Below are 16,856 nucleotides of genomic sequence, written 5' to 3' on the forward strand. Positions count from 1 at the left end.
GATGATCATAACACATTCCATGTAAACAGAAGTATAGATACACGCACTGCAAACTCCGGGTGCATTTGGCGGTCTGTGCATGTGGACGGTAAGTTCATGAGGTTGGATCAAAAATAAGCTCGTCGTTTATTCTCACTATGCACGTACCAGCACACCAAGTAACGAACGGACGGGTCCGACGAACAATGAAGCAATGTTGCTATCGGGAAAATCGATCGTTCGCCCATCACACACAACCATCACCTGTCAGGTGATCGTCGAATTGATCTCTCTTCGTTTTCGAATCAAGTGATTGCACTATTTTTATTTTTTTTGCTAATTGCACGTAGAAGTAAACTGTTATGGTAAATACACTGTGTACTCGCAGAATACTGGCAAACAACACACGGGGATGGGGCAGCATCATGGTAAAAGGGTTGATCCTTCGGGAAGGATGCTTGTGTAGCCGTATCCGAATGCGGGGGATATTATTTGCGAGCTGCTTCAGTAACACCGCAGTAGGCAGCGCTTGAACAGTTCTTTTGGCAACTTCTTTAGCCCCCATTCTTTCCCAGCACATAAAACGCTCCCACATCCATCCCATGCAGCAGCATAGCACACGTGCCGGCGGTACGGTGTGTGATAGGTAGTTTGGTATTGGAGTGTCCACATTTTTCCGTGGTTAACCGCATAACCAACGCAACACAGCCCAAGCCCGAGCGCACTATTTATATTTTGCCGATCTTGCCACACACTGTAACGCACTTCCTGTGAGGAAAAGATCCTCATTCGTTGAGCATCATAGGTTGCTGCCAATCGATCGTTTCATTAACACTTTTATTCCATCATCACACTTAAACACATTTTCCGTACGTTTTTCTCTCCCGTTTTGCTTTGGGTCGATAACCGTCAGCAGATCGGCAAATGGTCCATATTTTGGTGGTTTTTGTTTTACGGCTACGTTAGATTTTTTGTTTAACTTTATTGAATACATTTATACTGCGTGTAGATGTAGTATTTTGCTGTTGATCGGCTTAGGACAGAGTAATTGGGTGGGTTTAGTAACATAAAAAAGTTCATACATTCCTAACCGTTCAAAAAAGGGAGCATCCCTCTGTCGCATTGGCCCTTGCTGCAATTGCCGGAGGCTTTATGTTTCATCGCACACTACGACCTTTTCCTAACATAATTGTTTGCAATTATTTCAAATTAACTGCGCCGGGAGCGATACAGGGAGGTTCCATGTCATATCTACGTGCTTATCGTATTACATCCTAATGCTTGAGATTGTGTTTGCGGCAAACTATCCTTGTACGCATGCGCGCTGATCGTTACTTCTATGTATCGACGAAGTAGCATTATTTTTTTGAATTTTTTGTGTTACTTTCATTATTTCACTGTGTGTTTGTGTGTGTGAGTGTGTCGGTATTGTGCTTTAGTTTTTCTCAGTGCCTACTGTGCCGCCTATGATATCGTAAATAATTTATTCGCATCGTAAAGGATCGGAAAGTTCGACATTATTTTTACACACGCAGTGCACGTGCACACACACACACACACATGCTCTTATAGAACAAATTACAGAAACACTCACGGGCGCGCTTTGTTTGCCTGTCTCTAAGATAGTATTCACCCAATCGTAATTGCGATGCGTCACATACACCATATATATGTGTACATTATTTTGCATATTGCACCGACAGCTTGAAGTACACCCTTTACTGTTACGGGTGGTGGTGATCGTCGAGAAGTAAACACAAACACACGCACGCACACACGAAGCGTCCTTTAGTATCATCCTGATGGTGATGGTAAATTGGTTTCATGGAGAGCGCTGATGATCGGCCGTACAAACTATGCTTATTACCATACTTATATATGTTTAATTAAACCGCAATGTAGTTAATTCACAATTCGTCTCGAGTTTTCAGACCTGTATATTTGCGGTTGTGGCTGTACTGTTGGGTTGGTGTATCTATTTTGCCACAAGGAACAGTTCATTCAAATTTGTGAGTAATTTATGTTACGTGTATGAACACCACTAACGCGTTGCAAATTTGTTTGTTCAATGATAAGAAAAGTGAAGTCCTTCTGTAGCATTGCTACTTGACGCTTTTTGCCTGTTTGAAAAGCAATCTCTACAATTTAGCACCGACGTTGGTTGCATGCATGTTGTCGATCTTATGTGAATTGATTTCATGTTACATTATTACTTTAGTTCGCCCCACAGACTGATCATTCCATTAATGCTCCTCATTAATGCCTTTCACTCGGTGTTGTCGCATAAACGTTCTCGCGGCTTACCAGCACAAATAATCAATCCACCGTCTGATCCTCCCTTTTGATCTATTCTACAAAAAATCCTTTAAAATCTTATACGTTTTCATACCAAAACTATGATTCCCCTTTTTCTTATGCCTCTGAGATCTGAGCCTACAGCATCCTTTCGCAGCAAATGCACCAAGCATGCGTATCACACACGTATCAATCACTTTGTCGCACCGAAACCAATTGAACGCCACAATACACGAAATTTCTTCACGTAATTGAAAAGCATAAAAACTGCACTCGACCGCACTCATATTCCTTCTTCTTGATAATTCGCACTCGCGCACAAACGCAGAACGTGTCACCAAAAAAATGCACCCACAACATAGATGCATCGGTCGTGATCATGCTGCTGTTGCTAATACCGACAGGCTATCCCATGCCGGCGTATCCATTCTCCGCAGTTCGGCGGTTGCAGACGTGACCACGTCCGTACACCGCCATCTGGAATGCAGGCTTCGATGATATCGCAATGATTGCGCGTAGTATGTGATGAACAGGAAGGGACACCGAAACGTAATGAACATACGTTTTTAGTGTCCAGCAACACGCGATGGTCGACTGGTACTGCTGGCCCGGTGTGATGAAAGTTGCTAAAACGGCTACGGTACGAAATCTACACGTGAACAACTGATCGAAGACGCTAGGAATCGATCAATCGTTCTCGGTTTCGCACATGATTTCGTGACGGGTGCACAAAGGGGGATGTGTTGGGATGATCGATAACATGACGCCTAATTATGCCCACATACTATTGCACAGGACGATGGGAGAAGCTTCGGTGAATCCAGGTAAGCGCGATGACGGTTCCATGATGCATTGTTTATATCACCATATTTGTCTGGATGGAAAATAGGTGATATAGATTTTTAATTCGATTCCTCCTTCCTAATACTAAAGTCGATCGGATGGGGAATACTGGTGAATTGAAGCTGCGCTTAGGTCCAATTGATCCGCAAGGTATGTCCACGGTTTTTTTTTTTGCAAAAAAGAAAAGAAAATACAATAATTATTATTCAGGTGTGCATAAAAATAATACGATCACCATTAAAGCTATCATTATTTCATTACATTTGTTGCCGTTTCAGGCATACCCATAACTGAAAAATGCATTCACACCGGTCCTGTCGTATAAAAGGATGGTATAACAGAACTGAGCGAGTAAGAAGAATAATTAAACGATAAAATAAATAATAAAACGAAATTTCTTTTGAAAAAAGTAACCATCTTTAATCCTACAGTGTTGCGATTAGGATAAAATGTGCTATGCGCACTGGAACTTACCTTCCAATCATCGCCTATCACGATTGTTATACCCACGGATACCGCCGCCACCACCACCTGCACCACCACCGCCACCCCTGTGCTGGTTGCGGTCGCTGCGGTGGTTGGAACGGTCGCGATCTCCACCCCGCTGCTGGCCACGATCTGACGAATTGCCGACACCTCCATCCCCACGATCATTCTTACGGTGCATGTGATGATGATGCATCGGGGGAATCATCGGCGGAGGCACGTGGTAGCCATGGCTCGGCAGAACCGGTGGTGGCCCTTTCATCGTAGGTATACCACCAACGAGCCCACCGACAGCGCTGCTCAAACCCCCACCACCCTGACCGCCACCAGTGCCGCCAGCCCCACCTGCCCCACCGCCACCTCCACTGCCTGCATTGCCGGCGCTCATGCTGTTCGCCGATTTCCACATGAACTCCTCCATCGACTGTTCGTACGCTCGCTTGTCGTACATTGCAGCGGCAGCTGCTGCAGCCGCCGCGTGGCTACGTGGCGGAGGCATACCACCAGCTCCAGTTACGCTTCCCGGAATGGAACCGGGGGGCAGTGGATACTCCGGTATTGGTAACCCTTCGTAGTAACGCGGTGGTGGCGGCAAATTATCGTACGGCATAGGCATGCCTGGGAAGCCGGGCGGCGGAGCGTACGGCATCGGTGGCAGCTGGTTCTGCATGTTGCGCATGTAATCGGCCACGTACGCTTCGGCAGCAGCCGTTGAACTGTACCCATCGGCCCAGCGATGGTGATGGGCCGGGTGATGCATCGCCCCGAGGGCGGCAGCACGTGAAAGACCACCGCCGCCACGATCACCTCCATCGCCTCCATTCCCGCCGCCCATGCCCATACGTAGACCGCCCATTCCATGACCGCCGTGGCGACTGCCACCTCCACCACCCATACCTCCACTGCCTCCACCACCGTGCCGGTCCTTCCGGTAAGGTGCGAACATTGAGCTTGCTCCATGCGATCGACTACCGCCACCACCTCCATCTCTTCCACCCTTTGGACCCGGATACATGCGTCTTCCACCGCGCCGTATCGGTCCAATACCACCCCCGGAACCTCCACTGCTGCGACTTCGCAGCGACGATGATGTGGGTCGACCAAAGTTCGGCGGCCGTCTGAAAGACTTCGATGCCGCTTTTTCCTTCATCAGCTTTGACGCTTCCTTTGATTTCTTCAGTATCGGAGTCATGTCGATGCTTGTGTCTTCGGTAAACAGTCGACACAGTTCCTCCGCCACTTTGGGCTCTATCTCCTGCCCATCGCGACCAATCTTAACCGGTTTATCGTCGTTCCAAGCGTTGTACAGATGCGATGTGCTGGTAAACGGTAGCTCCTTCTTACAAACCCAATCGATCTTGATAACTCCGCCGAGTGCTTTCGCCGACATGCCCGGGGGCAGCACCCAATCAACCGCCGGCAGATCGCGCCTTGCCTCCGCGCCCATGCGTGCGAAACCCGCAAACTTGCCACTTTCCTTCACCGAGTACAGCAGAATTACATTGCGACTTTCCCGGAACGCCTGGTTTAGGTTGGCTTCGTTCGGTGGCAGTGTTGACCAGACGCCCTTCGACTTCGAAAGCGCCACATTGTCGTGATTGTTGGATTTGATCAGAAAGAATCGTGCCTCCCGGAACAAATAATTGATCTTCGTTACATAGTCGTACGATTTCACCGTGTTTTTCGTGCCGGAAGCATTACCGGAGGCTTTCGTGCGACTGCGCTTAGCATCTGGTGCACCAGAGGCCGGACTGCGGCTTCTAGATTTCCGATCGTCCTTCTTGCTACCACCTTCGCTGCTGCTACTACTACTGCTGCTGCTACTGCTACTACTAGTACTTGTGTCGTTTGCATTGTTAGTGGTACTATTGTTGGCCGCATCGTCCTTTCCTTCCGGGCCATTGCTCGCAACGGCGGATGCAGATTCCTTGTCCTCTTTTTTCTTACCAGCCCCTTTTTTGCCATCCTGCGACGCAGTGATTACTTTTTTTTTCTTCTTCTCAGCCGATGTTGTCTTCTCCATATCTTCTTTTACGGTGGCTGCTGCTGTTTTAGCCTTCTTTTTAACCTGCTGCGGTTGCTTGGACGCGGCGACTTTTTTAGTGACAAGCTTTTTCTTCGCCTTCCCGGCAGTAATTTTAGTCTTTTTCACACGCTTGTTGTTACGTCGTTCTTCCTGATCATCGTCTTCCTCCTCCTCTTCGTCTTCTTCATCCTCATCTTCCTCTTCCATTGGATCGTCCTCGTCCTCCTCGTCGTCATCGTCATGTTCATCTTCCTCGTCTTCCTCTTCTTCAGCATTGTTTTGTTTTGTATCGTTTTCAACCGCGGACACTTTCTTCGCCTTTTTCTTCGTCATCTGCTTATCCTTGGCAGCCCCATTTTCCTGTTGGGTGGGTTTTGCAGCGTCTTTTTTCTTTTTATCGCCCTCACCACCCTCGTCCTCCTCTAAATCGGTACCGGAGTCCGATTCGGCCGAACTGACCGAACTGATACTAGGATGCGAAGCATCACCGTCATCAGCGTCGGCCTCGTCAGCATCGCCATCCCCATCGCCGGAAGCTTCCGACCGGGTGTCATATGAATTTTCCAGCGCTTCCGCGATGTCCCGTTCCGTTTCATCTAGCCCGAGATTCACTGCGTCCAGATCGGCCATCTTGACTCTTTCTGTGTGTAGCAAGCAAGCTGCTGCTCTCTCGCTCACTCTAACGGATCCACGAGGAACGTATCACACGCACACCACTTTGTGCGTCGTCGCGTCGGTGTTGGATGGAGAAGAAATAAAACAAAATAATATAAGATTTTTCGGCTATAACTTTGCATAAACTCAGCTAACATAATAAAACACACGATGCGCTAAACAATTTGCATTGGGATCTGACTTTTCGCACGCTGTTGCAAATGGAAAAATGAACAAAAACAAAGGAATAATGGGCAGGGACACAGCGGTACTGATTAAATGGCACTAACGTTCGTTTCAGAGCATTTGTCACAGCCGTGGAATGAAATAAAAAGGAACACTTGCGGAAATAATATATAGTTTTACAATTACCTATAGGTACAGTGGCTGCAGGTTCCAGTTCCTGCCCTTGTTCCGATGCAAATGTTTCGGAGGCAGGAAACAGTGGAAATCGGCAAAGGAAGTACAGATTTGTTACTCGCAATAACACAACAAATACTTTGCTCCCACTTTTGAAAAGTGTCTCCGTGCTAAGTCCGTGTACAATTCTAGCCTAATATAATCTATACACTTATAAAAACACTCATTTTCGGCTATATTTTAGAATATTTCTACGGTACTCCGGAGTGTGTGTCTTCCTTTCTGCTCGCACACAATACTTGCTCCCATGTAGCCATTTGGTGTTTGACAGCACATTCGCCCAAAGAGCGATCGCTGTTCGAACATTTCGAAATGGTATTCGAACTTTTTAGAACACTTTATAAACTGTGAATGTATCAAATTTAATTAATTAATGATAGATTGGATGATTCAAAAAGTTTATCAAATATTCCCATGAGATACACAACTTCGGTTTATTTTATTTCATTGCGTATATCGAGTAAAAAATGTTGATTTCAGTAATGCCCATGCGGCAAAAGTATCGAACACTTCGAGACGAACCCGCCGGCACTGCATTTATTTTGACGGCGATGCATTTTGATGTTTTCATACTTTAGGCGCTATTTTCTACGGGATAATCGTTGCAAGTGTTGATTGATAATTATTCCAACATGAAGCGAAAGGAAAAGGTTGAAAATGAAACTGGCTTCGAAGGATGGGTAAGAATCGCGCAAGGTATTCTAGTGTTCTGTATTCTGGTTAATTCGCTACCTACTATTCCACTCTCCTTAGGGCGATTATATGGATGCAAAAATTGCCAAACTGGAGGATCAGTTTCGGCACAGCTCGGCTAACGTTGGGGAAAAACTTTCCAATCTGTTCGCGGGTGTATCCATTTTTGTGAACGGCTACACCAATCCATCGGCCGAAGAGCTGAAGCGCCTCATGATGCTGCACGGTGGGGTGTTTCATCATTACAAACGCTCAAACACCACGTATACGATTGCATCGATCCTGCCCGATGTAAAGGTGCGTTCCATCACGTCCGAAATAATCATCAGTCCACGCTGGGTAGTGGATTGTTTGAAAGAGGGCAAGCTCCTGGACTACTCGAAATATTTGCTGTACACGCAGCATAAGCCTTCCCAACCTAAATTGGCATTCAGTAAGTTCATCCCCGTAAAAAGCCATGCCACGGATATAGCGAAACCGGTAACCAAAAATGACGGCGATCCTAATGACATCAGTCGGAGTGAATGTCTTAATGTGCTGGGTATGCTAAAGCACTTTACCGATCCGATACCGGAAGCAGCGGTTCCAGCGCAACAACGAGAAAACTCGCAGCAAAACACGATCGAAAATGTATGTATTAACACAACATCGCATGAAAAGGTGCTGGAAAACGATGGCAGTCCACAACCGTTTACTAATGGACAGGGGAAAAAATCTGAAACTTCACCGCAATGTTCGCCTGATGTGTTTTCGGACGATGATCCGCTCCCAACGGAAAAAGCTGCTCCTCAATCTTCAATGGTTCAAAGTCCAACCAAGCTGGCACCTTCTAAACAGTCACTTACCGCGACGGATCCAAACTTTTTGAAGGAATTTTTCAACAACTCTCGACTGCACCACATCGCTACGCTTGGGGCAGGCTTCAAGCAGTACGTATCAGAATTGCGGGAGAAATCAACCGGTTCCTTCCCAGCCCGTGACACACTGGTGCAGCATATTAATAGCCGAGCACGAGAACCAACGGAAAGTGAATTCAGCAACGAATCCAACGCACACTATATAATGCATATCGATATGGATTGTTTCTTCGTATCGGTTGGTTTGCGGAAGTATCCTCATCTCCGCGGTCTCCCGGTAGCAGTCACACATTCCCGGGGATCCGAAGCACGTGTTCCCACGCATCCTGGACAAAACCGTGCGTTAGAAATCGAACTTTATCATAAGCGGCTGGAAGAGCGCTACAAAGCACCGGACATTCCGATCGAATCACGGCTATCGTCGATCGATGAACATAATTCACTGTCGGAAATTGCTTCCTGCAGTTACGAGGCTCGTCAGTGTGGGGTAAAGAACGGCATGTTTGTTGGGGCAGCTTTAAAGTTGTGCCCGGAGCTTAAAACCATTCCGTACGATTTCGACGGCTACCGGGAGGTGGCCCATCAGCTGTACGACGCGATCGCACAGTACACGCTTGACATCGAAGCGGTTAGTTGTGATGAGATGTTTGTCGATTTAACCGAACTGATCCAATCGACCGGGATAGAAGTGCTAGAGTTTGTAACGTATGTGCGGAACAAGATTTCGACAGCTACCGGATGCGCTTGTTCGGCAGGGATTGGCGCTAATCGTCTGCAAGCAAGGATGGCCACCAAAAAGGCAAAACCTAACGGTCAATATCAGCTGGTCCCGGGTGCGGTGGAGGAGTACATGCGGCCGATTTCAATAGCAGATTTACCGGGCGTTGGGCCTAGCACCGCGCACCGATTGAGGAAGATGACGTATGTCACATGTGCCGATTTACAAACCATCCCCAAAAACGTTCTGCAGACCGAGTTTGGAAAAAAGTTCGGCGAAACACTCTACAACGCATGTCGTGGAATCGACGAGAAGCCGTTGGTGTACGATCGGGGAAGAAAGTCGGTATCGGTCGATGTCAACTATGGGATACGCTTCAGCAACGAACCGGAGGTGGATCGTTTTATGCGCCAGTTAACGGAGGAAATTCACCGCCGATTGGTGGAGTTACGTGAGCGAGGAAAGCTCGTTACGGTCAAGCTGCTCGTTCGATCTCCGGAGGCACCGATCGAGACGGCAAAGTTCATGGGCCATGGGCTATGTGACGTTGTGACAAAGTCACAACCCCTTCGCCAGCACACAGACGATCGTACACTGATAGAAGGGGCAGTGTTGGGACTGATGCGTACATTAGCGATTGAACCTTCCGAGCTGAGAGGCATAGGAATTCAGATTTCCAAGTTTGAAGGTGTAAAGCGTACGACCGATAATGAAGCTGGCAACCGCTTGAAAAGCATGTTCCAGAGAGCGGAAGACAAAAGAAAGCTCCAACCAGAAACGGCTAAGATTGTCAGCGACGAACCAAAATTAACCAAACCCAATGAACAGTATCGCACGTTGTTCCGGCAACCTGATGATCAGGAGCCGTGTACATCTCGTAGTTGTACTATCGTACCACAAACAGTACCATCGCCGGTACGGCAAGATTTGAACACACCGACAAAGGCTGATTTTAATGGCTATATCAATTCTCCCAAACGAAACGATAGTGCTGCCTACTCGCCCGGTAGAAAAACTACCGGTGGATCAAAACCTGGCACTCGAGGTCGACGTGGAAGGCCTCCGAAATGGGCTTCATCGGGTGGAAGGAAAGATCAAACCCAAACGGCACAACGTGTTGGTGTGATGAGGAAATTTTTAACATCTGCTAGTACTACCAGCTGGACCAGTGATCTACCTGACGGACTTGACCCGGAAGTACTGGCTGCACTACCCGAAGAAATACGAGACGAAGCCATACGTGACTACAGAAGGCAGCAGCAGCTGTTGCTTGCGATCAATAATAAAACGTACAAACCTCCAGTGGAAAAGACTCCCGTGAAGATGTCCCCTGTCAGGGACGCACGCCATCATGAAGGGAAATCACCAATCACTCCACAAGCTGTGAGCAATGTAGGAGATGAACAGAAGATAAAGATCGATCTAAAATTTCTTCAAGCACTTCCGCCAGAATTGCGGATCGAAGTGGAAAAGCAGATCGAACTCAATAAGGACAACATGGTGGTAACATGCAGTGACACAGAAATCGATGAACCTTTGCTAGTCACACCAGTGAACAGTCCTGTGCGGGAGATACAACCGCACAACATGCCGGAGCCGGTAGATGGTACCCCCAAAAGGGCTTCGGCTGAATGTAAAACACCAAAGGATCCAAACATCCTGAGACGCGAGAACTGGAGAGCACTCGTGGAAGAATGGATAGACAGTACCGACAAACCGTACGAGTACGATGTGCAGCTCTTAGTGCAGAATGGGCAGGAACTGTGCGAGAACAAGTCGGTAGAACGTTTGTATCTTTTTTTACGTTGCTTTCATCGGTTGGTGCAGGAGAAGAACACTTGCAGTTGGCATCTGGCATATTACAGTGTCGTTCATCCGATCCAGGATCGAATGATCGCACTGTACGGGAACCGACTGGCAGTGCCAGGGAAAATTGCTTGTGAAATGTGCAATAGTGTGGTTTAGCATACCAACAACGGACTGTGTAGGATTCAAATCATAAATTCAAATGTTATTTATACTATTTCGAGCGAAATAAAACCTCAAAATTTCAAGTTGTAGAAAAGAAGTTGTGCCAATTCAATTGAATATTTTGTTTCCCCTTACGATATTTACCTTTCGGCACATATTGCGACATTTAATTCGGGTTTCATTTTCTGGTCAAAGTAAACTGATTATTTGAATTAAATTTCTGCTGCATGGGCATCATCCGTTCAGCTGTTCCACTGTCATCTACCGTCAACATCACAACAAACCAGAATCATATTTTCCAGCTCCAAAACAATCCAAAGTGTTGTATCAAACGCTAGTTTTTGTGGTTCGGGATTTTTTAAGCTTTATATAATAACAAAATGGATAACTTGGACGGCGTGTGTCATTTGTGTCTCAGTGGTGAAATTAACGACCTAAATGCTTTAAACGACCAGGAACTAATAGTGAAGATAGGTCGAGTATTTTATTTTACGGTATGCGAAACTCGTGATCGTGATTGTGTCCATATATTTAATTAAACTCTTCGTTATTTAGCTAACACCACTATTGCAGTCAAGCGGGCTCATCTGCGGTACATGCAAAACGACCATAGAAGAATTTTACTGGTATGCGGAACAAGTAGCAAGGAATCAGGAACAGTTGAGAGACAAGATACTCCCGAGTCTTCGTAAAGAAAATCCTCAGGAAAAAATCGAACATTCCACTGAAAACAATGATTCCTTGATAGCGGATCCTTTATCAAATGAGGTTAAGCTCGAGGCATTCGCTGAGTCGAACGACGACTCCATGACAATCGATGAGGCGAATGATAATTGGATGTTGAAAGAAGAAAGGGATGATGGTTCGACATCAGATTCAGAAACCGAACAGCTTCCAGCACAAAATATTCCAAGTTTATCCAAAAACGAGCAAATTGCTGAGGAACCCGTCCAAGTTAAGAGCGAACCAATGAAAGACCCATCGACACAAAATGTTCAGACCGTGTCGACAAATGAAGAAATTGAAGAAGAGCCCACTCCAGCTGCACAAAATGTGCGCATAGAAACCTCCGACCCACAGAACGAAGGCGAACAGTCCAGCAATGATCAAACGACCAAACTCACCCCGGAACAGTTAGTGCTGCAACATTACAAACTAACGTGCGATCTCTGCTCGGCACCGCTGAACGATTTTGCCGATCTACACAAGCACTACAAACTTACGCACAAAGTAACGGGCTACTTGCGATGCTGCAATAGAGCGATCCACAAGAAATGCTGGATGATAGAACACCTGCAGTTACATCTAAATCCGGACACCTTCCGATGTGAACAGTGCGCCAAAAGTTACTCCTCGAGCAAAGTCCTAAAAGAGCACATGAAGGAGGTCCACGCTTCGGCAACGGAACGTTCCTTTCCCTGCACCACATGTCGCAAAGCATTCGTTTCGCGTTCCCACCTGAATGCTCACATAATGGTGGCGCACGGCACGGTTCCGTGTACGCAATGCGAAAAGGTACTGTCCAGCCAGGGCTCGCTGCGGAAACATCTTGTCGCTGTCCATGGCGAAGGTGAAAAGCATGTATGCGAGGTGTGTGCTCGAGTGTTTCGGTCCAAGCAGTGCTTCGATTCGCACCGGAAAGAACACGAAGGACGCCGGCTGGAGGACAAGGTGCAGTGCGAACTGTGCATGATGTGGCTGATGAACAAGTACTGCCTTACGAAGCATATGCGCCGCAAACATACGCAACCGGAAGGCGGTGAAGTGGTGTGTGAGACGTGCGGAAAACATGCACCCAACCCGGAGGCGCTAAAACATCACATCCGACGCGTTCACAGTGAAAGCCGGTTCGAGTGTGAATGGTGTCATAAAAAATTCAACCGACCGCATCATATGAGGGTTAGCATGGGATGAAAATAGCCGTGTTGTCCCCTTTTTTACTAACTTTTTTGTTTTCTTTGTAGGAACATATTGCTATTCACCATACTGGCGAGGAACTGTATGGTTGCCAGCATTGTTCAGAACGATTCAACACTAAAAACAAGCTGTATGCGCATCGTAAAACCGTTCATCCGCAGGAGTTTGCTGGAGAGCTTAGGAAGCGAAGGTTAATAGAATAATTGTTTATAGCGCTAATGTTAGTAGACTCTGACCAGTATTTAGCTGTACCTCCGGACCCTTATTTAAAGTTTGACAAAATAAACAATTCCTGTACCTTATAACGCTGCTTTCTTTCAATTCAACGAATCTTTTATGGATTCAATCTTATACCTTGTAACATTACTTTATCTTAGTCGTCATTTTCGTCATTACTAACGAACCTACACTTTTCTACCCTGAGAATTCCTTCGTAGCTTAGTACGCTACGTCGGATGGTTTGATGCGAAGAATCACCGGCACGCTGGTGCAGGGTAATATTGCCACCTCCGTAACGACGGCGGTCACCAGTTCCGGTGGCGTTACGTCGTAATGCAGGTTCAGAATCGTTAGTGACGTGATCGTTTCCCAATCGGCCAGCATCGGTTTTGCCTCGGGAAGATCGCGGGTGCGTGGCGGAAGAACGAGATCGTTAGGATTACCTGGTCGATACAAGCAAACCAATCGGAATTAAAGTACAACTACCAACTACCAAAAGTAGCGCCTCACTTACCGATCTCATTGTACACGAACGCATCCGTTTGCACGCGCTCGGTAAACTTGTGCGTTTCGCAGCAGACGAGCACAGGCACATTGTAGGATTTGGCCACCAGTGCAATCTGTGCCGTTCCGACCCGGCTCATTACGGATCCATTCGCCAGGAGAGCGTGGGCGCCGAGCAACACTTTCGTCACCTCTGGCATCACATAGCTGACCGCATTGATTAACACGCACATGCACTTAACGCCGAGTTGAACCAGCTCTTCTAGCATTGCATTTTCTTCCTGCCGCGGTCTTGCATTGACGATTATCACGCGGAAGGTTTTCTTCCGACGTATCGCCTCCTCCAGGATATGTTTAATCAACGAGGAGCTAGGAATTTTAAAGAATTTATTACTCTTCCCAACCTTCTCATTTCAGTGATAGAATTACTTACCAACCGTAGGTTAGAATAACATCACCGTCGCAAATCTTATCCTGCACCGAGCAGCAGATTGCCTCTTCAGCTTTTTCGATCTGATCGCGGATGTACGATTCGATCGATTCCAGTAAACACTCCTTCTGTTCCGACACGGACACCTTCCCGTCCAGTTGACGCGCGTACATCTTTACGTGCCGCAACGCGTTCGTCATCGAGACAGAGAAAGGTCGGCAGCGTTGCAGATGGTTAGCGGATACGTTCAACACCTCCTCAAAACTACGGCCAAATTCTTTCTCCGCCGGTGTCTCATAATCTTGTATCAGCTGATTCAGCACCTTTAGCAGGGCAAGACAGCGAGCTTTCGATCCAACGACCGCTCCCTTGGCATACTGTATGCCAAGCTTCGTAACAGCGGGATGCAACGTGGGCGAGTTTACAATATCGATAGCGGCAAATTTCGGCTGATGCAAATGGTTGAACAAATTAACGATATGCTTACGCGGTGGCGGACCACCAATCCCAGTTACTCCCACACCACCGGTTGGAACAATTTTTTTTGCTGGAGCTTTTGTTTTTGTGATTTCGGTGGCCACTTTCTGACCCTTTTTCGGCTCTTGCTTTCCAGCTGCTGGTGCGGTGTCGCGTTTGTTCGCTTGCTGCGCATCCGCTTTGGCAGCTCGTTGTGCTTCCTGAATTGCACGACGTTCGGCTTTCGTTAGTGTTGGTTTTACCGGCTTTGCTCCCTCCGGTGCGTTAGCGACGAGGGAAGGATTTTTCGCTTCGAACAGTGCCTTTCGTTCCGCTTTCGAAAGTTCTTTTGTTTTGTTTTCTCCAGAAACACCAGTATCCGCCCCAATTGCAGGAGCTTCGCTAATATGTAAATCTTTCATCTTTTCACAAATGCTCGCATCGGTGCTGGATTTTTTCAACTCAGAAGGTACTGAAGATACAGCCTTCTGTTTGGCCGGACGTTGTTCCTTAGCTTTTGTCGGTGGTGCTGGAGTTTGTTTCTGGGTTTCCTGTGCTGGTGGTGCTTCTTTATCCTTACTTTTAGTTTTCGCAGCTAATTTGGCCGCTTTCTTCGCTTCGCGCTCTGCAAGAATCTCTTCACGAGTTTTATCTGGTTTAGCACCCGGTGCAGTAGCGGCAGGTCGTGCACTCATGGCTGCAGGTTGCTCTATGGGTTGGCTTGCAATTTGCGACGGTGCTGAAAGTGTTTTCAACCCAATTGACAGACAGTTTGGAAAAAGCTGTTCGGTAGATATATCCTGTAAGCCTTGCTGGATGTATTCAATGGTGTGCTTAGCAGGCTGTGCATCCAAGGCAATCGCTTTGAAGCCGTGCGATTCAGCAAAAGTTAATTTCCCAGTTATTGTAACTCCACCATCGAACCGGAACAATTCCGGACCGGGGAATATTTCATCAAAAGTTATATTTTGCACGAGCGTTGCAGGTTCGTTCGCCGCCGGAAAGAGTTCGCTTGGTCTGATGTCGGTTATACCCACGAACTTGGTTTTATCAATTACGGGCTTCTGGGAAATCGACAAGTTTTCTGGTACAGTTTCAAGCGTTTTCGGTTGTGTTTGACACACCGTTTGCGTAGAAATCTTCCCCGGTGGGAATAGTTCCTCAACCGTTATCGATTGCAATTCAAACTGGGATTCGTTTTTGTCGTTCTTTGTCTTTCGTTTACGACGACGGCTTGGTTTACGAGAAAGTTCAGGAGCTTCCGCTTCAATGCCCGATCGCTGATCGGACTCTGTTGCAGTTATTGCATGCGAAGTGCGTGTTGGGGGATTATTCTCCTTTTCAACTGCGGAGACCTGAGCGGTATTAATCGTTCCGCAAAGCGCTGCTCCCTTTGTTGCGTCTGGTTTTGATTTTTTGTGCGCTCGATTTCGTTTCTACAAAACAAATAAGTTAATTAAAATACGCAATAGTTTAGGGCATACTATGCATGCAATTCTACAAACTAATATAATTTCAGTGGAGTGCATCCGAAAGGAAGGATCGTGCAAAAGATGGTCAAAAGGGAACAAGGGGGAAACAAAACTTCCAATTGCAAAATAAAAACACACGCATTCAGGCAACAAAATTCCTTACGATACCTTTTTTAACGATCCAGCATCCGTTGGAGCGGCGGTCTCCATGGTGATGGTGTAAGGAGAGAAGTTAAATGGTGTATCTACAATCGTGGCAATTAACTTTGGGACATTTTTGTTTAATGTACGTTACATTCCGGCAGCACCGTAACAACAAGCAAGTGCATTGCACACCGGGACACGAATGAGATAAAGTAGGGAGAAAGTAGAAACACTTGTTAGAAGGACAACATCTACGGGAGTATATCGATCGAGCGAACCAATCGGTATTGCAAACAACGATGCAGTTATGTAGTGGCAAGTTCTTCAGTTAGTGGCGAGATAGTAGCAACGTTCGTGTTGCATGGTTAATGGAATGGCACGCATTTGGTATACCTTTTCGGCAGGCAGCAAGGGCAATTCTCTGGTTGCAACGTAGCAGAATTTTCTCTTTCACCACGGAACAGATTTCTTACGCGCAGCGCAATGTTTGAAACTGCTGCTAGTGCATCGATTGAAGCCAGCCGCTCTGTCCTAGGTAAACATAAACGAAAATTGTGAGGAAAGCTATAGCTGGATTATTTTTTACTTACGACCAATAAATAAATAAAGTTCTTGCTCGTGCGGTCCTTTGGTACGAGGAGGAAATGAAATTTTAAAGAGATGGGAGGACAATTTGACATCGCTCGTTTGACGTTTCGAACATCTGCTATCAAATTCGAACTTCAATGTGCGATGGCGAATTGTTTGAAATGTGACCCAAGGTGTGTAGATA

At 46.7% G+C, this 16,856-nt stretch overlaps 4 protein-coding genes across 4 annotated transcripts; 2 read left to right on the forward strand and 2 right to left on the reverse strand.

The window, feature by feature from the left end:
• Positions 1-228: 228 nt before the first annotated feature.
• On the reverse strand, positions 229-6,920 carry LOC128300523 (YTH domain-containing protein 1). Its single transcript, XM_053036612.1, has 3 exons — positions 6,656-6,920; positions 3,592-6,345; positions 229-3,239 (listed from the first exon to the last, which is right to left on the reverse strand). Exon 2 carries the CDS (start codon positions 6,257-6,259, stop codon positions 3,599-3,601), a length of 2,661 nt encoding a protein of 886 aa, XP_052892572.1. The 5' UTR covers positions 6,260-6,345; positions 6,656-6,920; the 3' UTR covers positions 229-3,239; positions 3,592-3,598.
• A 386-nt stretch (positions 6,921-7,306) lies between these two features.
• On the forward strand, positions 7,307-11,041 carry LOC128302574 (DNA repair protein Rev1). Its single transcript, XM_053039423.1, has 2 exons — positions 7,307-7,383; positions 7,457-11,041. Exons 1-2 carry the CDS (start codon positions 7,336-7,338, stop codon positions 10,934-10,936), a joined length of 3,528 nt encoding a protein of 1,175 aa, XP_052895383.1. The 5' UTR covers positions 7,307-7,335; the 3' UTR covers positions 10,937-11,041.
• A 252-nt stretch (positions 11,042-11,293) lies between these two features.
• On the forward strand, positions 11,294-13,147 carry LOC128302183 (zinc finger protein 729-like). The gene is made up of 3 exons (XM_053038942.1): positions 11,294-11,436; positions 11,498-12,841; positions 12,907-13,147. The coding sequence occupies exons 1-3, from the start codon at positions 11,323-11,325 to the stop codon at positions 13,060-13,062; spliced, it is 1,614 nt and encodes a 537-aa protein (XP_052894902.1). The 5' UTR covers positions 11,294-11,322; the 3' UTR covers positions 13,063-13,147.
• LOC128302182 (translation initiation factor eIF-2B subunit delta) lies at positions 12,980-16,715 on the reverse strand. Its single transcript, XM_053038941.1, has 6 exons — positions 16,675-16,715; positions 16,478-16,615; positions 16,109-16,204; positions 14,016-15,904; positions 13,593-13,951; positions 12,980-13,521 (listed from the first exon to the last, which is right to left on the reverse strand). The coding sequence occupies exons 3-6, from the start codon at positions 16,148-16,150 to the stop codon at positions 13,298-13,300; spliced, it is 2,514 nt and encodes an 837-aa protein (XP_052894901.1). The 5' UTR covers positions 16,151-16,204; positions 16,478-16,615; positions 16,675-16,715; the 3' UTR covers positions 12,980-13,297.
• Positions 16,716-16,856: the final 141 nt, after the last annotated feature.

Source organism: Anopheles moucheti, chromosome 3, assembly GCF_943734755.1.
Source record: "Anopheles moucheti chromosome 3, idAnoMoucSN_F20_07, whole genome shotgun sequence".
Classification (NCBI taxonomy): domain Eukaryota; kingdom Metazoa; phylum Arthropoda; class Insecta; order Diptera; family Culicidae; genus Anopheles; species Anopheles moucheti.